The sequence below is a fragment of the Lygodium microphyllum genome, chromosome 10 (genome assembly GCF_053477565.2).
Source record: "Lygodium microphyllum isolate KBCC chromosome 10, Lygodium_microphyllum_v1.1.10, whole genome shotgun sequence".
Classification (NCBI taxonomy): Eukaryota; Viridiplantae; Streptophyta; class Polypodiopsida; order Schizaeales; family Lygodiaceae; genus Lygodium; species Lygodium microphyllum.
In genome coordinates this window covers 1,187,421-1,211,625 of record NC_141144.1, presented here as the reverse complement: position 1 = coordinate 1,211,625, position 24,205 = coordinate 1,187,421, and the positions used below count along the sequence as shown (strand labels likewise).

Sequence of the window (24,205 nt, the reverse complement as noted above, 5' to 3'; positions counted from 1 at the left end):
ATCTGAAGCGGGCAGGCAGGTCGTCTGACGGGCGGGGTAAGACTGTCGCGAGCAGGCGTTGACTCCGCCTGCACGAAACAGGGCCCTGGTGGACTGGTGGAGCTGCTCGCGAGCTGACGAGCGACTGTTGACGGGCAGCTGCTGACGTGGACGACTGTAGTGAGAAGCCTGCGCTGACAAACGTCAGCACCTGCAGCTGACGCGACACGCCTGCTGGTGGCGCGCTGGGACAGGGCAGTGTTGCGCGCCGACTGTTGGAGCTGCGCGCAGGGCAGATGCAGAACAGAGGTGGCTCGAGTGCGGTCAGGACTGCACGTTGCAAGCAGAAGCTGAGCTCAGAGCTGAGCTCTGATACCAAATGTCAGATGGGAGAGGATCGAGGTGCAGCTGAAGTGCAGTAGACAGTGTGAGAGTGAGAGACAGAGTTGAGCACGACACCCAATGCAATAGTACTGAATAGAGTGTTAGCTGAAAGTACAAATGATAACCCTTATACCTTAGGGTTATAAGGGGCTGTTCACACCCGAACACAGTAAGTGCCCGTAAGTGTGCACCACAAGCACATACAAAATAGTACACATAATCTGGGGGAAAAAACCTCTCCTACCGAGAGTAAAAAGTGCCCCAGTGTCCTAGTGATCACCCGCACACTCCCATATGAGCGTAGGCGTAAGTAAGGCGTGTGAGATACCCAACACAGATTGCAAAAGAAAGAAAGACTAAAAACATAAACTGTAGGAGAGAGAAAGACCAAAAACACAGACTGCAGGACTGTGATGATATGGCAGGCTATACGACAGCAAGTCTGCACAAGAACAACAGTTGCCTGGCTGGAATTAGCTCCAAATTGCATGAAGAAAGCTGAAAATCAAGCACCAACTGATGGAGATAGCAACGCACAGCTTCGGCTGAGATGTCCTTCGCGAACGGGGTGTAGGCAGCAAGCGGAAACACTTGAAATCTACAAAAACGAGATTGAGGGTGGAATGGAGGGCGGTATATGTATTTATAGAAAGTTTGGGCCCTTCCAAGTGGGTTTGTGCTTATGGGACATAGAAACTCTCTAGGATCGCGTTTCTTTTAAATAAACAAGGTTTCTTCATTAATTAAGTATGTTTTGGGGTTGTTTAAGTAAAGCTAATGCATTTTTAACTCCACACCCTCCACCAATGCCGCTCTAAAGAAGTGAACAAGAAGGCCCATGGTGGACCCCTCGCAATCACTCATACGTAACACCCTATAAAAGGAATCACAACAATAACAACGGCACAGACTTTTTTCTAAAACTGCTCATTAAGGCACAAGCACTACATGGCTTTGGCCTCCTCTCTCATGCTCATCCCACTCATCCCATAGAGTGGACACCATTGTTTGGCGCAAGGCAAACTGCACCTCATAAAGGTGCTCTAGTAATAACCACATGTGAGCTAAGCGAGTTGAAAAAGGCTTCTTCAACTCCAGTGCGCTATGCTCATGATACATCACAAGCATCTTTACCTTTACAATGAAGAATGTGACAATGGATGTAGCTTTGCGGACCACCCTCTTCACCCACTTGAGCTTCCCAATGTCCTCCATGAGCAAGTCCAAACAATGACTTGCACATGGAGTCCACACAATCATAGGGAACTCGGCCTCAAGCAAACGGTCCATGCGCCGACAATTCGATGCATTGTTGGTAACAACTTGCACCACATTTGAGGGGCCTACCTATAACCACAATTTACAAATTACAAGTAAAAATACTAACAATACTTGGAAATTGGAGGTTAGAGAGAGAAAGAGTCTAGAGAGTTGAAACTTGATCCTTTCAAGTTTCAAGTTTCAACTTTTAAGATTCAAGAATGAAGAGAGATGGGGCCCGGGGGTTGGGGGCCTTGAGGCCCACGGGGAAAGAGAGAATCGAGATAGATCATAGATACTAGAGAGAAATTAATTATTAGAATAGGGAGATAGATAGTTATGCATAAATCAAATTTCAATTATGAATGATGATACTATCATAATGAAAGAAAGTAAAACAAATTTAAAAGGCAAATTGCAATGTATACCTCAATGATATCTTGTTGAATGTGACAGTAGATGAATGTGCCCGTCGTTTTCCTCCACCTCTTCCGGGTATCCACGGCCCGCAAAAAGTAAGTATCGAGTGGACATGAGACGAGTATGTTGACAATGCCCCGTTTCTTACGATCACTCCATCCGTTTTGGTGAGAATGAAGCAACCATATTTTATCCATGTGGCCCGAATAGGATTCAAGGGCTCTATCAATCCTCTCCTTCTCTTCATCAATCTTTTTCATCCTCATGTCATCGTATCTAACACCGGTCCATCCTTCACATAGACCCACATTGGCAATAGCTTTTACTATCTTCTTCTATTTCTCTTGCTTTAGGACATTGAATGCAAGATTGCAATCACCGTGCGTGCAATTTCAATGTCCGCAAGTCGTTGCCTTTCTCTAAGACAGGCAACCGATCCACGCACATGACCGGAAGCTTGAGAGAGAGAGAATTGTCTCTCCCGCACCGCATGAGCCTCTACTCTTTGTCTTTTACGAGAGCCGGATGTGGATGTGGAGCCCCCACTACCAATGGTAGAGGCCTCTCTCGCATCGGTTGAAGATACGCCCACATTTGATAGTTCCTCGTTAGTAGGCATAGGAGTTGTGTATCCAATGGTGGGAGTTAGACTTCTTTGTGTCCCTCTCCACATGGATTGCATGCAAATTTAAGGGGCCTCGTGCTTCTCACGAGTCATGGTGCCGATGATTAATAAAGAGGCCCAACAGAGAGAGAGAGAGAGGAGTTTGATGGTCACGATGGTGCCGCCGGTGCGTCCCGTCCTGTCATCGCCTAGACCTGCGCGCCTGAAGATTGCCGCCTGAAGACCCGCCTGATGACTGCCTGCGCGCCTCAAGACCCTCCCGATTAACGACTGCCTGCGCGCCTGACGACCTACCCGCCTGACGACTACCTGCGCGCCTGACAACGCCTGTAGAGCCGCCTGTATTCGTCTGTGGCCGCCTGTGCCTGCCTGCTCGCCTGACGCCTGCCGTCTGAAGCCTGTGGTCGCAGAGCAAGCCGAAAAAGGTCTGCCTCGTCCCTGTCTTTTGTTGCCGTTGAGTCGTCTGCGGTGGCCATCAGTCACTGGGATCTGCTCCCGCAGCTACTCGCCTGCCTTCACACGCTCTGTTCGTCAAGGGTTCATCTGCACGTGTCTGTCCTGTTCTCCACAGGAGCCCCGTTGCAGTCCTATTGCTGCAGCCGGGTGGTTCCCTACTTTTGCAGGTCTGCCGGACTTAGAGAGCGAGCGAGAGAGAGAGACAGCGAGAGAGAGTGTTAACCCTGAGTCAAGATGGCGGAAAATGAAGGAAAAAGCAGAAAAAACACGGAAAAAGAGCAAAGACACGCATGCGACCGCTAAAGCCAAGCCGGGACAAAAAGCGTAATTTTAAATGAAAGGCGTCTCAAAAACTTGGAAAACTCTTGTAAAAGAGCGCCAGGCTCCCTCCTGTGCCAATTGTAAAATATTAGACGGGTGTAGGCTAAAGGCATAATACTAGAAGAGTAAAATGGAAAAAGGACCTTGCCACAATGGCATGTCATGTAAAAAAAGGGATGGGTGCCCATGGGATTTTAGGGCTTGTATATAAAGTTCAAAAAAAATGAATGGAAGCTCATTCTTTGGTGTGTGGCTAACAAGAGCTCTTATCTTCTTCTCTTCTTTTCTTCCTTCTTGCTTGTGTGTGCTCTTGAGAGAGGAAGTGTGAGAGTGTGAGGAAGTGAGTGTGTGGGAGTGAGGGATCAAGAGGGTGAAGCTCTTCACCATCTCCTCCTCTCTTCTTCTCTTCTCTTCTCCTCTTTTCTCGCGCGCGCGGCTATGGAGGATGGAGCTTGGCGATAGAGGAGGCTTGAGGATGCTTGAGCTTGCATCAAGAATCGTGGAGCTACCGAGGTGTGTGAGGGAGGAGGCTACTCACATCGACATCAAGGTAAGCTCACTACACTCGTAGGATCGACGGCGCGTCGGCTAGGTGAGAGATAGCCATTAGAGCTCGCTTGAAACTCTTGAAGCAGTAAGCCGTCCGTGGGTCTTAGCGGTTGAGTGTGGGCTCCCTCTACATTTTGGTTCCGTTGCCGGGACCAACGGATTCAAGCTTGAGCACTTGCGCGCCTCATATCGAGCATCGAAGTAGGGGATTCATCCGCGAAACGGAGCTTGAGATAGGTAGGAAGTTTGGGTGTTTTTTATCTTCAAAGACAAGTAAGTATTTTGGGACATTTTGTGTGTTTGATGATTGGAAAACATGGAGAAATTATTTCAGTTTTTTGCTTTCGATTCTTGTTGCGTTTAGAGTAGGCTAACATTAGGAAATCGCATCCGAGAGGCATAGGGTTTGCTGCTGTAAAACAGGGAGAAAATAGGGGAAAACAAGTGAAAAATGGAGGAAATGCTCATTTGAATGTGTAGGAATCGCAAGGAGAGTGATTGGTAACATCCGGGTAATGTCTAGCAGGGGTATAAGTTCTGGGAGGACAAGGAAATCCTCATTTGCAACTAGTTGAGAGAGAGAGAGAGAGAGAGACAACAATTCTGAGAGAGAGAGAGAGAGAGAGAGAGTGGATTTTAGAGCGTGCGTGGAAACGATGGCGGGAGCGGGAGATGTTGCCGCCTGTGCGTGCCGTTCGGCCGTCGGTCCCCGGACCTACGCCCTTCGCCACGCCTGCTCGTTGCGCTTTGTAGTTGGCCGTCACGCCTGACCAGCCCGCCGTCGCGCCCTGCGCTTGTCACCCGTCTGTGTCACCCCTACGCTTGTCGTCCCTCGTCGTCTGCCCTGTGCTCCAGTCATGCGCCCGTCGCCCATCCGCCATCCGCGTCAGCCCTGCGCCCCTCATTAGCCCTGCGCCCCTCGTCAGCACTACGCCCGTCTTCTTCAGACCTGCGCTCGTCATCAGACCTGCGCCTATCGTCGGCCGTTGTCAGTCGTCATCAGACTTGCCCGCTACTAGACATTGCCGAGGGACCCGCTCGCACTCAGACTCGCCCGCCTGAGAGACAGAGAGAAAGAGAGAGAGCGCGCCCTCTGCCTGGACGTTCCGTCGCCCTCTGCCTGCTGCCCACCCTGATCTGCCCGTTTTGCCACCAAGGGACAGCAACCAGTCACACCCAGGTTGCCACACGAAGCGCGCGACAGCGTGAGCCAGCAAAGAGAACAAACCCTTCTCTGCCTGCGGACGTGCCTTCCGTGCCGTCTATTTCTGGCCACGCGCTTCCCAAGCTTCTTCGTCAGTCCAGTGCCGGGTTCGTTTTGCCTAAGAAAGAGGGAGAGCGGCTTGCGCATTCCTACCTCCCGTGAGATCTTCATTCGGCCTCTGACCGGTATACGCAGTGATACAACATGGCTGGTCTGGACCTGGATTTTATAGACCAAACGGTGGCAGTGCTTGGTCCGGACTCTGATACCGAGGAACCCGACGATATGGTTCCGTGCAATGAAGACATGCCAACTGCTCCTGACTTTCAGCCTGCAGACAAACGCACCAAACACACTTCGGAAGAGACAATGGATCATCAGGATCGTTCCTATGCTCATGTTGCTTCGGATTCTGCGGACTCTCAGGATGTTGACTGGGAGCATTTGCTTGAGTTTGCCAACACTCTACTTGGCGATTATGTTCAACATAATCAAGAAGTCTTTTCTGATTCTGCACCGGAAGATGTTTTGGAAGCCACTGTCGACCCCAAATCTGTCTTGCGCTCCTTTTCAGTATTCTATGATCACGCTGTGATACTCTTCTTCACTGGTAGAATCCCCCAGCTTTCCCATATTCGCCAGTGGCTGCACAGTCAGCTACAAGGGGAATGTGTTGAAGAGATTTTTGTGGGGTCCCGAGGTTTTTTTGAGGTGCTGTTAAAATCTGAGACGCACCGTGCTGCTCTCTTGTCTAAACTGCCTCTGTTCTTTGATCGCCGTTTGGTCCATGTTGTACCATGGCGCCCAATGGCAGATTTTCAGCGCCTGCTGCAACGGGAGTGCCCTGTATGGGTTGAAGTCGAAAATTGCCCGGTTACGTCTTAACTGGTCTGGCATGCATCCTTTACACTTTCATTTGAAATGGGGCAATTTTGCAGGACATTGCTTTTCCTGTGGAAAATTAGGGCATTTCATGGCCGAATGCCCAGAGCAGCAACACACTTCAGATGCTGGGCATGTTGCACTGCCCATGGAAGATATGGTGTGTGATGTCCCGTCGCAGGATGCTATTCACCCACCTAAAGCTCTGGATAAAGGTAAACAATAGGTTTCGGGTTTGGATTCCCGTGGCACAGACTGGGTTGAAGTACGCGCAAAAAAAGGTACCAGGGTGGTTGCTGGCATGGAGAATTCTGTGCCTTTTGCATCACAAGATTCCATGCGTACTTATATGCGCAGGAAAGAAATGTTGCCTTCGGAGCACTCTGCTCCTGCTATGGTTTCCTCCGCCCCCCGTCCTCAGCCCACTCGGAGAGTGTATTCGGATCGCCCAAAGGGTCCACCTGCTAAGTTGGCTTTTGATACTAGAGGCAACGTCATTACCCCGTGGTATCGTCGTTATCCCCGTTCCATCCCCAAGCCAGCAGATATGCCGTCTACCTCCAAATCTAGTCCGCAGAACTCTTTTGCCGTGTTGGCTGATTTCTTGGATGAGGGAGTCCTGGACATTCTCGCAGAAAAGGTCAAATCGAGGCAAGCTGTGCCTCGTACCTGATTTTCTTTTAAAAACACATGAAAATAGCCACGTGGAATGTGCGAGGAATCTGTTCTCGCCACAAGCAACATGCCATGTGGACTGTATTGCATGAGAATCACTGGGATGTCTTGTGTGCTGTTGAACACAAGAGTCACGGTGAAGCCGGAAAAGTTGTGGATTGCCATGGCTTTCATTTGTTCTATGCAGGGACACAAGCCATGCGTTATTCTGGTAAGCTCATGATTGTACATGAAAAATATCAGCCTCTTCTTATTAAAAATGATGTGCATGGCGGCTTTGTGGTAATTGAAATTTTATTCGACGGAGAGATTTTATGGTTACTTGGCCTCTATGCTCCGAATGATCCCTTGTCTCGCGGGAGCTTTGGCATACTTTCCAGACTTCCTTGTCACTTGGCAGACGGGGCCTCTTCATGGGGGATTTCAATATGTGTGTTGATTCTTCGCAGTCCACATCGGAGCATTCGGTAATGGACGCGCCGGAAAGCCGCAGGTGGCATGAGTTGGCTCTTTCTATTCTTAAGCAACATCTCTGGTCCTGGCTGCACCCATCTTCTACAGGGTTTACTTTCCTCAGCTGCACGGAGTCGGATTTGCAGTCATTGAACTGGCAGGGTATCGTTGTGCCTCGTGGCTCCATTGTCAGGCATCTTGGCTACCCCTTGGGTGTTGAAGTTCCCCCAAAGCAGCTTTTACAGTGGATTTCTCAGAAACTGGCAGCTAAGTTCTTGTATTGGAAGTCTCAGGCTTGGTCATTCCATGTTCGCCTCAAAGTAGCCCAGACAATTATGTTGCCGATGCTCACATATTTCTTGCCCTTGCTGCCCTGGACTACTACTACTCTGAATGCTCTGACTCAGTCTATTCGTTTTATGTTATAGATGAAGGATTCCTTGCATGCAGGCATTTCCTGGATTTCTTGGTCGCATCCGTGCACTCCCAAATGCATGGGTGGAGGAGCTATTTTGGATGTCCAAACTCACATGCTGGCCCTCCGTTGGTCTCTTTTCCCCGCCATGTGCTCAGATCATCATCCGTGGGTCGTTATAGCCCATTATTTCCTTGAGGAGCATGGGCTTCGGCATGGCAATACCCAAATCCAGAGTTCTTGGTGGCATGTTCTTAATGTCGATTCTCGGTTCTCCAGTTCCTCTTCGTCACTGCTTGCCCATTTGGTATGTTCCTGGAAACTGGTCCTCCGACAGAGTGCGGAATCACCCATCTCTTCATAGATTGCCCAAAGCGAAAGCCATCTTCTAGCTCAGCCAACGTACCATCTGTCCCATTGGGGCTGTTTGGTGTCGAAAACCTCGATGGGGAGGCCACACCTATCCCATTGCGGGTCATGACCCAAGGCCAAACGAAACAGGCCGGCATCTCTCTGCCAGGACCTAGCAACTTGGACGCAGCCTCAGTAGGGAAGAAAAGCCGCAGGTGGAAAAAGAAGAGATCGGAAGCCAAAGTCGCACTAAAAACCGAGTGTGCTACGACTCTGCTTGCTGGAAAGAAGGTTTCAGACGCAGAGGCAGAGGCTTCAGCCCCTAAGACGGCCGAAAAGGAAAGCGCTAAGGTAGGAGAATACCCGCATCCGAAGCGACAATTAGAGGCCATAGAAAAGGTGAAGGAATGGGTGAAGGAGGCTCAAGAGCATCTCAAGGACGCTGAGCCCATCATAGAGGACGAGATCGATGATCTTCCAGCGTAAGCATGCTAATATCACCGCCTCAACCTAAGTCAGTAGAAGCAACCGCGCCACAAGCAGTGCCGCAAGGACCAAGCCTTGATGCTAGAGAGCCGCACATCAGTCGCGGCCATTGGCCAGGACAATCTAGGTTAGGGGAAAGACAAGTATCCAACGATCTCCTGACCACGCTATTGACTACCCCTGTAACACTTAGCCTGGGAGATCTGCTTAGGCAGCATCCTTCCCTATGGCAAGATCTTAAGCAGTGGGTCGAAGGGTCACGAGAGCAGGTCACGGCAGACCCTCAAGACCATGACGCAAAAACACAAATACCGAGTTTGACACTGCTTTCTATGCCTAAATCCTTGCACGTCAATGCCTTCTGGGAAGGTTCTGAGATGCACGTAGTCTTACCGGTCCTAGCCCTAGGCGACATAACAAGAAAGGGAATCATAGACACGGGAGCTGGGGTTAGTGTGCTTAGCCACGCACTGCTTCAGACTTGGGGAAACCCGCCTCTCGAAACTGCTAGGTTTAATGTCACACTAGCGAACGGTATGAGAGTAAAGCCATTCGGGATACTTAAGAACTGGCCAGTGAAGATTGCAAGCGTCCTGTTCTCTGTTGACTTTATAGTCATGGAGTGGACTACGATATCCTATTAGACCGCTGACCCTAGATGCGCAATGCTAGAGTCATCGAAGATTGGGGTAACGGCTTGATCTTCCTTGGCAACAGAACGGATGCCATAAGAATAGAGATGGATACTTGGAAGACCTCACCAGTCGACCTAGACACCATCTCTGCTATGCTCAAGGGTAACACTCAGGTCAAGAAGTCTTATGGGCCCTTGACCAAGTATATCCCATGCCCACAGGATGAGCGGGATTGGATGCACATTCTCGCTACAATCAACCTGCCATTCTCAGATCATGAGGCGTATGAGCAAGCCATCAAAACGATCGACAAGTCTAACGAAGCACTCTCTATACCAGTCTGCATGATGGCAGGAAGCCTTCGTGGAAAGCCTAAGCCTGTCACCTTCCAAGTACCATCCAACAAAAGGGAACTCCAGGGGATACTGGAATACCTAACGGACAAGCTAGCTGGCAATCCAGCTGCAAACTTCAAACCACTCTAGGATCTCTTAGAGGAATCCAAGTGGCAATGGACCAGGGTGCATGATTTAAACCTCATGTATAACTGGGCCCTAGTTCCTCACCAACGACACGAGACATACCAAACTCTAGAAGACGACGAGCAGTCGGATGACAAAGATTCTAGCGACGAATACGAAGACTGCCAATCCTTCAGTGATAAGAGCAAGGGTGAAGTAGATACCGTAGAATACGACACTGAAGGACAAGAAATTGAGCAGATACGAGCAGACTCCAAGCCGCAGAAAAGGCAGACCTTTAGGGTAGAGCGAGGAGTCATACGCATAAAATGTGATTGCGCTTGGTTGAAACACGTAGGAGCCATAGACCTTGAGCAAGCACGCCTAGCCCAGCCAGGAACGACATCAGTACTTAGGACTGAATCACCATCTGAACTGCGGCCACCAGGAGAGACCACCTCTTCTAGCGAAGACGGAGGGTTTGACTCTGAATCGGAAGTTAGTTCGGATAGTGATCCAGAGATCCCTAGGCCGTCTACGACCAGACGTACCAAGAGGAACCTACCCGTCCACCTGAGGCGCAGACTCTCCCTAAACGCTTCACGAAATTCAAAAAAGGGGATAGGGTAGTAGTTCTGTTAGGTGCCAAACGTCAAGGGCAGACGAGCGAACCAATCGAGGAACTAGCCAAAGTCAAGGAGGTAGACTTAGCCCAGGAAGGGGAAACACCCCGACCAGTATTCATCGCCGATGACTTGACTGAGAAAGAAGAAACTAGTCTTGTCGCTCTCTTGCAAGAGTACATAGACGTATTCGCCTGGTCCTTGGAAGAGCTTAAGGGGGTAGATCCGAGTGTCGTGACTCACAACATACCCATGACGCCAGACGCAACTCCGGTCAGGCAGCAACCGTATCCTATGAATCCAAAACACGCTCATGCTGTCAAAGAGGAAATTGACAAGCTGATGAGAGCGGGGTTCATTTACGAAATTGAGCACACAGACTGGGTATCACCCATAGTCATCGTGATGAAAAAGAATGGAAAAATCCGAGTATGTGTCAATTACAAGAAGGTGAATGCTACTACGAAGAGGAACAACTATCCATTGCCGTACACCGAGCACATGCTTGAGAGGGTGGCAGGCAAGAAAGCCTACCGTTTTCTGGACGGCTTCTCAGGGTACAACCAGGTGCAAGTGCATCCTACGGACAGGCACAAGACCGCCTTTGCCACTGAGTGGGGCGTCTTTGCATACATAGTCATGCCCTTCGGATTGACCAATGCCCCTGCCACTTTCCAACGTCTCATATGCACCATCTTTAAGGACATGCTTCGCAAGGAGTTAGAAGTCTTTGTTGACGATCTCTGTGTCCACTCGACCTGGATCGAACACTTAGACAAACTCTACGCAGTCTTTGAACGGTGTCGCTTATATCGTCTCTCCTTGAATCCCTTAAAGTGCCAGTTTTGGGTAAAGCACGGATGCATCTTAGGGCACGTAGTGTCGAAGAACGGCATTGCCACTGACTTCTCGAAAGTCAAAGTTATTGTTGACCTTCCACCCCCAATTAACTACAAGGGAGTTCAATGCTTCTTAGGCCATACGAGGTACTATCGGCGGTTTGTACTGAACTATGCGTTGATCGCCAGACCATTGTACAAGCTGCTGATTGTCTTCGAGTGGACCGAGGCATGCCAACGAGCGTACGAAGAGTTGAAAAAGGCTCTAACCACAGCACCAATTCTACGAGCCCCAGATTGGGCCATTACCTTCCACGTGCACATCGATGCTTCCAAGTTTGCCGTGGGGGCAGTGTTGTGCCAACCTGGTGAGCACAACTTAGATTATCCAGTAAGCTTTGCTAGCAGACAACTCATTCGCAAGGATCAGATGGAGTTGACCCTAGTTATTACTCGACAACCATTCGAAAAATGAAGCATCAACTTCATAGGACCCATCAGTCCTGCGGCACAGTACTCACAAGCCAAGTACATCGTTGTGGCCACGGATTACCTCACGAAATGGGCAGAGGCAAGAGCCACACGTAAAAACGACGCTAGGACGACTGCCAAGTTCTTACGGGAGCAAGTAATCTCGCGATTCGGCTGCCCCATAGAACTGGTCAGTGACCAAGGCACGCACTTCATCAATGAAGTGATACCGCACCTCCTGTCCACCTTTCTCATTATCCATCGCAAATCCTCACCGTACTACCTCAGGCGAATGGCCAGGCAGAATCAACTAATAAGATTCTTGTCAATGTCCTGACTAAAGTAGTCTCAGCCTCATGTAGCGACTGGGACAACAAGCTTATGGCAGCTTTGTGGGCTTACCGTACGGCTTATAAAATGGCTGTCGGCCAAACTCCCTTTAGGCTGACCTATGGAACTGAGGCAATTCTACCATTAGAATTCTTCGTTCCTAGCATGAGAATAGTACTTCAAGAACGATGGAAAGGAAAGGAGGCATGGACGCAACGCCTGGTCGAGCTTGAACGCCTATCAGAGACTCGTCTTCTAGCCACCCACGCGCTTATCTGTGAGAAAGCCCGACGCAAGAGTTGGTTTGACAAGCATGTCAAGCAGCGCGAGCTCGAACAGGGTGACTTAGTGCTCCTTTACTCAGTTAAGGGGCATAAGCAAAAAATGAAATTCAGAGGTCTCGGACCCTTCAAGGTTCGTGCAATCAACCGAACCGGCAATATCGAGCTTAAGACACTAGACGGTGAGGGAATAGGCTTTTTCAATGGCAGTCGTGTCAAGAAGTACTACCCTCCCACACATCCTTTGCATGAGCCACCATTGTTAGAACCGCCGGTGAAAGTACGAGTAGCTACAATCACTGAAATCAACGAAGAGGATGACGAAGCCGTAGAACCCACTTACCTCCATATCACGGTCACTGCCAAGCAAACATGCGCTTTCAACGCCTTGATCGACGAGGGAGCAGACTTCAATGTCTTAACCCACAGTCATTGGATCCAACTTGGCAAACCACTACTTCAACCCACAACTGCCAAATTAAACCCATATGGGGCCCACTCATACGCACTTCTCGGCAAGTGCAGAGTCGCCGTTTCTATCGAGTCTGAGACTGTTCCAATGCTTTTTTACGTATTGCCAAGTGCTACAGACGCAAGCATGGAGTCATTGCTAGGGCGAACCTTCAAAAAGCAGACTCACTGCAATGTTGATTATGAGTTGCAGTGCATCCACCTAGCAATAGGCAACGTGCGCATTGTCACAGCTTTCAGCAAGGACTACGCGACACCATCACCGTCTGCAAAGCCACCGGTAGAAACATCCGTAGGCAAGACTAAGAAGGGGGGTAGTGCGCGGCCGCCACTCCCCGACTTCCATAAACCGCAACCCACAGTAGCCAAAGCTAAGGCCCTACAGCCTCGCCTTCAATGGGTGCCTAAACGGCCTCAACAACTGCCTAGGAGTCGATGCTCCTATCCTCATAAGACCCAAAAATCTAAACCTAGGAGGCCAAGACGCAATCACAGGAAGCGCCGCATGATCAAGCAAAGATGGGTCCCTAAAGCCCTCTTGCATGCGCAAGGCTACTACGAGGGAAATCCCTGGCTGTGGATCCCTAAGGCCCCCACTGCCAGAGGCACTATTCATACGCCACCCTCAAGCTTGATCAGCCCACGTCCCATAACACCTCAAAACCATAAGCCGCAGTGCTCTCCAGAGCCCCAGCTATCCGACTCATCTACGCTTCGGTCCAAGAGAGTCGCACAGGCCTATCGGCCCAAGCAACAGCCACCGTCATAAGAGGCATCATCCGACCAAGTCAATCCGACTCCCCAAAGCAAACTTGAATGCAGCAGTCCATCTGTTGTGGCTGACCCTAATCCACCCACATTCCAAACAGCCCAACTGCAGGCTCAAGGAAACTTCCAACCGCCCATCTTTGTTGTCAAAAGCTCTTGTTCTGTCAAACCTCGACCACCTGTCGGCCTTACGCCCTCCTATGAACGAAAATCCTTTCTAGCGCTAGCCGCTGACCTTCCTGAGGACACCAGGAATTACGTGGTGGAATGCATTAAACAACTCGATGCCACCTTCGTGTCGCTAGCCCTCAGCTATAACCGCTTGGACTTAGGTCTATTAGAAGAACCCTTTGCAACGGAAGTGCACAATATACCTTACTCTTGGGAGACCTTTGAATTCGCATTTGCAAAAGCTTCTTGCTCTGCTGCTGAGTTGCTCAACAGCGAGATCTCCAAAGAGCAAGCCATTAAACAACGTCTCATCACATCCTATGATCAGCGAACCACTTCTGCTATCACTGATCAGGAAATCACAGAGTTATCCAAGCTCGCTGATATTGACTCCACGTTTTTTAAGCATTGGTACACTCTTAGGCTGCAATGGAAAGTTGAGGGGTGTCGCATAATGACCAATGTTGAGCAGCGCCGCGCAATCAAAACAGCAGAGTACGATCTCACTTACGTTGTGCCGACCTCATATCGAGTATTAACCACTCTTCGTGGCCGACCTATGAAAGAGCACATCAAGGGGCATCCCTACCTTGACCGCCTCTTAACAGAAGAAGAACTCCACATTGCTAGTCGCGTCGATTCTGGCAATCTCCTAACCAATATTCGGACATACATCACGCATGTGGGTATCCATCCATTCGATTTAGACCGTGAAGCTCAGCTAGAGTACAACCCCAACTTCTTTGCTTGGCTCCTGCGCTAATAGACCGACGCTCTATATACTGCATGCCCTTGTCCTCTCAATCTCCAATCCTGGGACGGATTCTTCTCGTTCCAAAGGGGGAGGGGGTAAGGTGAAATTTAAAAAGTGAACCAAGTATGAAATGTCAATAAAAGTTGAAATGCAATGGTAAAAGTATGAAAAGAAAAGTTAAGGCTATACTCAAAATATTTCAGAACAATAAAATCTGCTACGCTTTTCTTCTTTCAGCAAGTTACTTGTCAAAAAGCACTAATAGTGAAAATGGCTGAACTTGCAGGCATCTATCATGGCAAGCCAGGACAAGGCTGGCAAGCTCCCCTTCTCGGAGGAGGAGCAAGCGAAGTACGGGCTCACGGTGGAGACTAGAGCCTTTAGCCAGTTGAAGTTCCGTCACATCTTCAACCTTGAAGATGTGGCCATCGAAGAGCCGGCAGTGCGCCAGATTATAAACCAATGCCATCTGCAGAAATACCTAGAAGCAGTGGGCCGGAGGGTGGACTACACCCAATGCGCCGACTTTTTGCGCACCTTTAACAGAAACAGAGGCACCATCACGGTGCGCGAGAATGAAGCCACCCAGCAAGTACGGAGAGGGCACTGGGGCTGCCAAATAAAGTGAAAAGAAAGCCGAAGAGGGACGTCTACGCCATGTTGGGAATGGACAAGGTGAAGGTCCATACCAACGATGGGATTAGCTTGGCAGACATCCCAAACCCAGATATCCAGCTGCAAGCAAAAATGGTGCACACTTTGTTCTCGAGCCAGAAGTACAACACCATAATGAGCCGGATCAACGTGCCTCTGCTCGACAGCATTGCGGCATAATCACTGGACGAGGTAAACCTGAACGGGTTTGTGAGGAGAACCATAGAGGCTTCAACTAAGGCTCTAGCAACGGGAGGAAGAGCCGCTGGAGGAGAGTCCCCATCGTCCAGATCAAAACGCAAGGCATCGTCCTCCAAGGCCTCAACCATAGGGTTTGGAGGCGTCCTTACTGCCATAATCCGAGAAGCACTAGGGCAAGGATGGGAAGAACAAGATAAGAAGGGAGACGAAGAAGGAAGTGACGAGTCACCGTCACAACCCCCACCTCACACAAAAAAACAGCACAGGTCTTCAGATGAAACAGAGACTGACAAAGACGAAGAGGGAGAGTCCCAGGGCAGCCCACAGAGGCACACAGAACAAAGAACGAAAGCCCTGAATAGAAAGAGGGAAAAAGAGCGCAAGAAAAAAGAAAAAGAAGATCTGGAGAGGGCTCGGAGGGAGTCGCTCAGGGATGAGGAGAGAAAAAAGGAGCAAGAGGAGGCAAGATTAGCTGAGATGGAATCAAAGAAGGCAGAGGAGGAGAGAAAGAAGACTGAAGAGGAGTTGAGAAGAAAGGAAGAGGAAGAAATAGCGCTGGCCACCCGTCGCTCCATTGAGGAGCAGCACAAAAGAGATGAGGAGGGCGCAAAGAGCCCACGCAGAGCAGAAGCACCTGGTTCCAATACCAGTGTGCCGGAAATCACACCCTCGCCCCCAACAAAAGGAAAAGGCAAAGAACCAATGGTGCCAATTCCCCCTCTCTTTGTACCTACCACACCAATCACTCTCATCACGACAACACCCACTACCACCGCCACCCAAGGCTCCACTCCCAAGGTCGATCCCAGCAATGTCTTGGAGTGGGTGCAGTTTTTTGGTTGACAAGTAGATGGGCCAAGGAGGAGAGGTCACGCCCTCTGCACCCAGAACTAAGAGACCTATAGTTGAATGTGTATAGATTAGACGCTTACTTGCTGATCTGGATGTATCTGTTACGGAGCCTACTCCTTTGTTCACTGACAGTCAGAGTGCCATTGCAGTGGCACGGAACCCAATGTTTCATGCATGGACGAAACACATTGAGATACATTATCACTTTGTCAAAGAGAGGCTACATGCAGGTGATATCAGCCTTATCTTTTGTCCTACCACCAGTAATGTGGCAAACATCTTCACCAAAGCTCTTCCTCGTGAAAAATTTGAAGCATTTCGCCATGCTTTAAATTTGATCTCCTTTGGTAGCGGATGATCCTTGTACTCTTTATATCTTTTCACTCCAAGGGGGTTTGTTGGGTATTTCACTCACGCCTCACTTACACCTACGCTCACATAGGAGTGTCGGTGATCAGTAGGACACTAGGGCACTTTTTACTCTCGGTAGGAGAGGTTTTTTCCCCCAGACTTATGGTATTATTTTGTATGTGCTTATGACACACACTTACGAGCACTTACCGTGTTCGGGTGTGAACACCCATCTACAACCCTAAGGTTTAAGGTTGTACCTTATACTTTCAGTTTACACTCTTTCAATCTATCATATTGGGTGTCGTGCTTCACTCTCTACTGTCTACTAGTTTTCTGTGCTGAGCTCCCTCACAAGAACCTGCCCCCATTCAATCTTATTCTCATCTGTACAGGTTTCACACCCTTGAGTGCAGATTTCAGCCATCAATCCACACACATGGCTGTCCATCCCTAGAGACTGTTGCCACACCTTCTGTTGCTGTGTTTGCTCCTCCAGCGACGCGTGCCACATTGCGTGCCCATTGATCATCAGGAGGAGACCTTCGCGATGCGGTGGCCTGGAACCATGAACATATGGGAGGAGAACGAGTACTTGATCCATAGTTGGCGTTGGGCCACTTCTCCAGTGTGTTCTCCTCCATCAGGGGACAGCTCCTCCACACTAGGCGACAGCTGCTAGTCCTCTTCGTCATCTATCTAGCATTTGGTACTCTAGGTCCTCCTGACACCTGCGTTTGTTGCATCCTCTCCATCCTACACTGTGATTGGTGGTCACAAACTTGGGACCACTCTAGTGGACGTCACTCTTCGACACATTGCTCTGCCCTTGAGTATCTGTATACTCTTACATTCATTTGCAGTATTCATTCACTTCAAAGTTGTGTTATTCTCTCCCTTCTTCTATTTGTGTGTGAAATTTTGTATTTGAGTTTTGAGTTTCTAAGTTTAGGGTTTGAGTTTTGCTTTCTGTGTCTGTGTCTGTCTCTTTGTGTTTCTGTCATGGTCATACACTCTGTGTTTCCTCAATGCAAACCCTAGCAGTCTTCTTCACACCATGTTGCTAAAGTATTGAAGACCATGATTTTGGTCTTCCCCAAGTTCATCGTGAGGTCTTTGTCTCTACAAAAGATGTGCAAAGCATCTAGGTGGTGCTGTAGTCCCTCCAATGAATTTGAAGTGAGAACAATATTATCTACATACAATAATAGTAGTATCAGCACCCCTGCTCGACTAGCTCCGCGGCTCGACTGGCTCCGGGGCTGCTCTTCCTCCGTCAATGTAATCAAACACTAAATCTATATATAAACCAAACCATGTGGTTGAAAGGGGGCATCCTTGTTTCACTCATATGGTACTGTCAATCCTCTTTGATAGTCCCCCAAGGTCCCCGTACATGACTTGTCATTGCTATTGAGAAACCACTTCTTTAGTTTATCCATTTCATTTAGGGTTTTGCACTGATAGCCTCAAAAAGAGCTAGTGTCCACATTTTTTGCCACTTTTTCAATGGGATCCCACACAATGGTGCGTCACCCTAGACAGCTTATGCCTATAAATAGACAGCCACTTCATTCATTCTCACACCACTTCAGTCATTCTTCACCCCTCTTCCTTCGTCACTTCATCACTCTTCCCTCTTCTCTCCACTACCGCCCATATCCCTATTGAAGGACATCGTAGTTTGTAGTCACCCTTCCTCTTCTCCTTCAAGTGCCAAGTTCTCTCATCATCAGGACTGCATTTGGAAGCTTTTTGCAGCTGGCGACCTTCTTTCTTTGTTGGCGATATCTATATCATTGTGTATGCTACATCCGGAGGCTCTCCACCAATAGACATAAGCTCCCATCAACTTGGCGTCTTGTTGGTATCTATGTTTTGGATCTAAAGGCCTTCCCTCACCCCTAGCATCAGCTTCTAGCCCTTGCCGTCATCATCTTCTCCCTAGTGACTGCCTTTTGGCACCTGGTGTTAGGTCTCTAGCCCTTGCTCTTTGAGTTTTGTAGCAAGGAGGCTTATCCACCCTACTTTTGCAACTCCCAGGATTTTGACATCATCTTCCATCTAGCGTTTTGCTACCTCACTCGCTCCTTGGCATCTTAGGATTGTAGTTCGCTCCCTTGACAGCTAGTGATCAACTTGCTCATCTTTGATTGCATTAGAAGACTGCGGTTCGCTCCCTCAACAATTGTTCTTCGCCTTCTAGTGATTTCTTCCATAGCCCACTACCTCGAGGATTGTGTTTTGCTCCCTTCACAGTGCAGATTCCCCATAAGTACTACCGCTTGATTTAGACAAGACACTCGGTCATCTTTTGAGCTTCGGCTCCACTATATTAGCTTTTCTTCTCATAGCATGATTCAATGCATCATCACCATGTTCTTTTTGTGTTTCTGAGTTTTTCTTCTCTCTCAGTATTTGTTGTTCACACTGTGTGTTTCTCCCCACAAACCCTACTATCTCTTTGCACCATCACACATTCTGACAACTATCGCATACAATGCATAGATAACCTATTGTATACCCTCTAGTACTCCAATATCCTGAAATCTTTGCATGATGCATGTATGACGTATTATATCAAAAGCTTTGCGGAAGTCTACAAAGCAGCAATAGATCCTCCGACCCTCCTCACTAATGGCTCTTGAGTATGAGGCTATGGTCCAGCGTGGTATATCCACATCTGAAACCTGCCTGTCCTTGTGCTCTCTTGCCTTGCATCTCAGCCCACTCACTGCGTTCATGTCTCTACCATTGTGGATCCAGTGACAATGACAGAGGACATTGGACAGAATGTTTGCTGCGGTGGCAGCAGGGCTGGATGGTGACAATGTTAGCAGTATGAATGGCATAACCTTTGTAGTGGAAGGTGTAAGGGACATGCAGCTGATTAACTGAAACGTGAAAGAAAGACAGGTTCAGTTCCTGGCACGATTCAGGACAAAACCCATGGTTGGGAACTGTGCAGAGACTTCTGCAGACACTTGCAAAAAAGGAGGAATATAGGGGAGAGAAATGATGGCAGAGAAGAAATCTTACTAAGGAGCTACTGTGAGAGGATAGAGCAGGCAGAATAAAGCAGCTCAACTTCATCTGTATGCAACTACAATCCAAAGATTGAACTGTCTGAGTAATGCAGCACATTTGAAACATGCTATCTGCATCTTTGATAATTTGCTAACTAGCCAGTGTGCTGACTTGAGTCTTAGGTGCCGAAATGGGATGATTATATCAACTACACAAATATAGAAGTAATTGAAACCATGATTCTCTCAAAGGTGTCAGGATGAAAATGAATGGTGGTGAAAGTGAAGGTTCAGAAGTGCAATTATACAAGCCCTTAATGCACACTCTGGTTGATCAATCTTAGCATGTTGAAGTGCAAAAAATCATCTTTATTGATCAGAATATCAAAACTTTAGAATCTTACCTCACAGAATGAGAAAGGCAAACTTCCAAAAACCTTGGCAAGAAGGTATGACACGGGCCGAAAGAAATGTGCTCCTCTTTGCTTGTAATATATTGCTCTTTCATCAATCAAAGCAGGGAGTTGGACCAAATTGAAATTGGTCATGTTCATAAGCGAAACAAAAAATCCCGTCCGATACAAATTCATATTGCTCTGGTCAGCATTATTTTTCACTCTAAATAACAAGAAACTGACAAAATAACTCAAAAAAAGAACCTGGAACAGAGATAAAAAAACACGTTCATTAGACAAAAACAAACACTTAACGTTACCTCACAAAGCAGCTAATAAAAAAGACTGAATCTGATGCATCTATGCTCGAGATGTTGGAATGAATATCAGGAAACCTTTTCATCAAACACCTAGGAAAAATAATTTCATGAAATTGGCAGCATGAATTCATAGTTAATCTGGACAGCAATACACACGAAGGTAATAGGTCAGCACCACACTTCTACTTCTGAGACTCAGAGTCGTATCCAGAAAGAGATCATTCATGCTCTTAAAGGAATATAGGAGAGATTACATGGTGATTCTCAGCACAAGGAGAAGGCCAAGGCCTTTTTACATACCTCATATGGTGTGCCATCATAGACCACTGGATTTGTTATGATGTTAGCCTTTGTACTGCATATTCTAAGCACAGAGCCTGATAGAAGACATTGATCTATGTGCTTATGTTGGTTTCACGTATATGAGCTTTGTACTCTGTAACTGTGCTAGCAGCTAAGGGTTTTTTAGTATCAGCAAAAAAGAAGAAGATAAGATTGAATTGGATGAAATGGAAGGCAAGAGACAGTCTAAATGAAACAAAACAAATATTTGAAGAACTTCTCATGAAACATAAATGAGAAGAATGAGCTTGATGCAAAGAGATGAGAAGATCTTAATGAAAATTAATCAAGTACAAATATAAACTGATGGGTGGCAATTTGGCTCTTGAAACTAAGAGACAGTGAATAATACTGATGACTTTTTTGTGCTACTCAATTTACTAGTCTAAGGTGTAAGGAATTTTTTGTAGGACTCCCAAAGCTAAATTGGTGAACCTTTGGCCCCTAAAGCTAGAAGGAGGAAAACTTGACCAATATGGTCTACCAATGCTAAATTGGAAAGTGTTCTAGTGAGTTTGATATTCCATCTTGGTTAAAATTCTCTACTTCTTGCTTCAAGTTGGTGTATAAGGTGGAAGAACACTTATCTATATAGTCATTGAAGGGACCCACAAAAAAAGTTTAACCATGATTACATAGATTTATGAAGATATGTAATTCACACAATGATGTACATCTCACTTTTGAAATATATGAAATAAACTTTAATATCAAAGGTGATTATACCCAGCTTCAAAGGATGTAGGGGATTTTATCTTATATAGACAAGATGATGATATCAAAGTAAAAGATGTAGAAGAATGTTGCCCTATCATGCTATCAAAGGTTTAATTGACTTGAAATGATGTAGGAGGGACTGTCATGTTAGGGTGGCTATCATGAGGACATGTATTTTTGAAACCTCACTTAACATGTGGATTAATTTTTAATCACTTGGTTAAGTAAATGTTGCATATGTGAGGTGTAACTAGGGTTAGAATAAATTTACGAGCCTGGGACCCGAGGAAATCACGAGATGTCAAGAAAAAGTTGCTATAAGTTATGTTGCACATGTACTTGGTGGTATCTAGTGCCAATTGTTGGCCTAGGTTATTCATCTGGCCATAAGTGTCAATTGGATGACACTAGAGAAGTGGTGTTTAATGGTACCTAACGCCAATTTGATGGTCAAAGATGGCATAGAGACACTCGAGAATTGAAGTTGCCTAGCCAATTTAACTATTGGCTAGTCATATTATTATTCTAGGCACCAAAACAATTATTAGATTAATTTTCAGTACTTAAAGACTAAAAATTAATATTTAATTATGGATAATGCTTGAAAAACTATTTAGGAAGGTTGCCACTTGGCAAAAATGCCCATGCAAGACTGAAAAACGCCTTCAGAGAGTGGAGAGAGGCATTTTAGTGCATTTAGCCTGCAGAAGAGAGAGAGGAGTTGCTACTGGTCTGATTTGCAACCATGATCTGCAGTCATTGGAGGACCTTCTAAGGCAGCCAGGGGCAGGAGAAGACCAATCAACAACAGGCGACACCATCTATAGGCTGTTAAGACAAGGTAGCAACAATAAATGATTGATATTCTTCAGTTCTTCTCCAAAGAAAGTGTGGATTTTCTCTCCTCAGCATTCTCTTTCATCTCCCAACCTTTCTATAGGCTTACTCCAAAGATTACAGCGCTGAGATCACCAAAGGCTAAGAAATTTCAAATTTCTCTGTTGTAAACCCTAATCTGTAGGCATTTTTAGGGTTTACCAGTAGCCTCGGGAAGTGTGCCAAAAATTCGAAGCTCCAAGACTTGGATTCAATAGGGCTGAAGTTGTTCTTAGTCAAATTCAAGTGGAGGGACCAACAAATCAATGAATTTGGGGCATTTTCCATCTCCATCAAAGCAAATGAAAGCCAATTGACTGCCCAAATCAAGGGGCAAATCAGATTGAAGACTTTCTGGTCATTTTGAATAGCAACGGGAGTTGGAATACTAAAAGGGATTGGAAAAACCCATTGTACATCAACTTCTTCTTTAATTAAGTTAAAGAAATACTGAAAGAGGCGCTAGTTGTGGGGCCAACAGGGTGTTGATTGTCCAAGATTATGAGTTACTTTGCATTTCTCAGTTTTGTAATAAATGTTGCTGCTGTAACTAAGTTGTAATTAGGGAATTATCGTCTATGGAAGGAAGGCTAATTTCATGGTTCCATTGCCGGAATGCTATCAAATCCTTTGAATTGGTGGGCCATGGCAATTGACTTAGCTTGGGACTATTGCATTAGTGCTGAAATTGCTCTTAGTAGTGAATTATAGCAAGCATGTCTTCACATGGTGATATGGGATCAAGTGGAGAGGATGCATCACTCCTTGGTCAGTTATGTGGTGAAGGGGAAAATGCAATGACCGATGTCATGCATGGTTCTCAGCATGGACAACAAACTAAAAATGTGGGAAATGACCCAAATGTTGGCACTTCAATGCATAAAGAGGTTGATGACCAGCAAGGTGCTGAAGAATTTGATGATAGCTTCAAGGATCAAATGTGTACAGAAGCAAATCTTTTTACTGAATTGGCAAAGAATCCTAGCTTTCTCGATTCGTGAATGCCCCAAGGAAGAACAACAAAGGCAAGGATAAGAAGAAACCTTCTACAGCTTTGGGACAGCCACAAGAACCAAAGGAAATGCCTAAGCCTTCTTTGGAAGAGCCCAAAATGCTTAATAAGCACAAACAATTGGTATCTGTAGGGTAGCAAGTGCAAATGCATGGCCCACTTGATAGTGCCAATCCATGGGAACATGGGCAGCAAGGTAATTATGAACATGCAAGCATGGGACAGCAAGGATACTTTGGTGGTGGTACCATTTTTCATGCTATGATTGGACAGACACCGCATACAGGAATGTATGGCTCAAATCCCTATGGTATGCAGCAACCAATACATGGCTCACAGCACCCAATGTATTCGGGTAATGCTAGTGGAATGTCTAATCCCATGTATAGCAATATAGGCATAATACCTGGGGCACAAAGCGGACCATATGGATATGTATCTACACGCCGAGGGACTATTGGAGCACAAGGATTTAGTGCTAGTCATGTAGCACTATCTAATAGTGCTAGTTATCATGTAAATATAGCAAATGTACCCTTTTTGCAACAGCCTATTTATGATAACTTGACTCCCATAGGTTTGCTGAAGGGCTATTATGAAGGTGGAAAAAGTGTAAAGTTTGAGCCTTTCAATGGTGCACGAGATAGGTTGAAAGCACTTGTTTTTATTGAGTTGTTTGATGCATCCTATTGTGGAAACAACTTCACAAAGGCATCTAAGAGATGAAAGACAACCACATTTTTGAAGGGAAATGCATCGCAATGGTGGTCTACACTTCTTATTCAAGGGAAGTCACCTGTCACTTGGGTTCAATTCAAGCAAATGTTTGTTTCAAATTGGTTAACAAGTACCTTTGAAGTAGACATCATGACAATTCCAAAGATTGCAAGAACTTGGATCAGTATAATAAGAAGTTTTGGGATGTATTATTGCTAGTTACTTCTTATTACATGGTACCCCTCCATGAGCATGTGGAGAAGTATATTTGTGGTTTACCAAAGGATCTTCAGAATGCCGAGCCACATGTCATTGAGGCCAAGGCTGAGAACAAGGGTAAATTTGAAAATAAAGCTGAAAATTAGGGTAGCTGATCATCATAGGCGTGCTTCAAACTTTGCAGAGGGCGATTATGTATTGCTGCTTTTTGAAAAGGCACAGCTGAAAAAGACGAAGGGCAAAGAGCGATTGTATCCAA

General features: G+C 46.8%; 1 protein-coding gene across 1 annotated transcript in view; it reads right to left on the bottom strand.

Moving 5' to 3' along the window:
- Nucleotides 1-24,205, bottom strand: part of LOC148029630 (ABC transporter G family member 35-like) — a 250,697-nt gene that overhangs the window by 85,530 nt on the left and 140,962 nt on the right. The window contains exon 8 of the mRNA XM_087685869.1: nucleotides 19,753-20,007. Within this exon, the coding sequence (XP_087541995.1) occupies nucleotides 19,753-20,007 (255 nt within the window). The remainder of the gene's footprint in view (nucleotides 1-19,752; nucleotides 20,008-24,205) is intronic.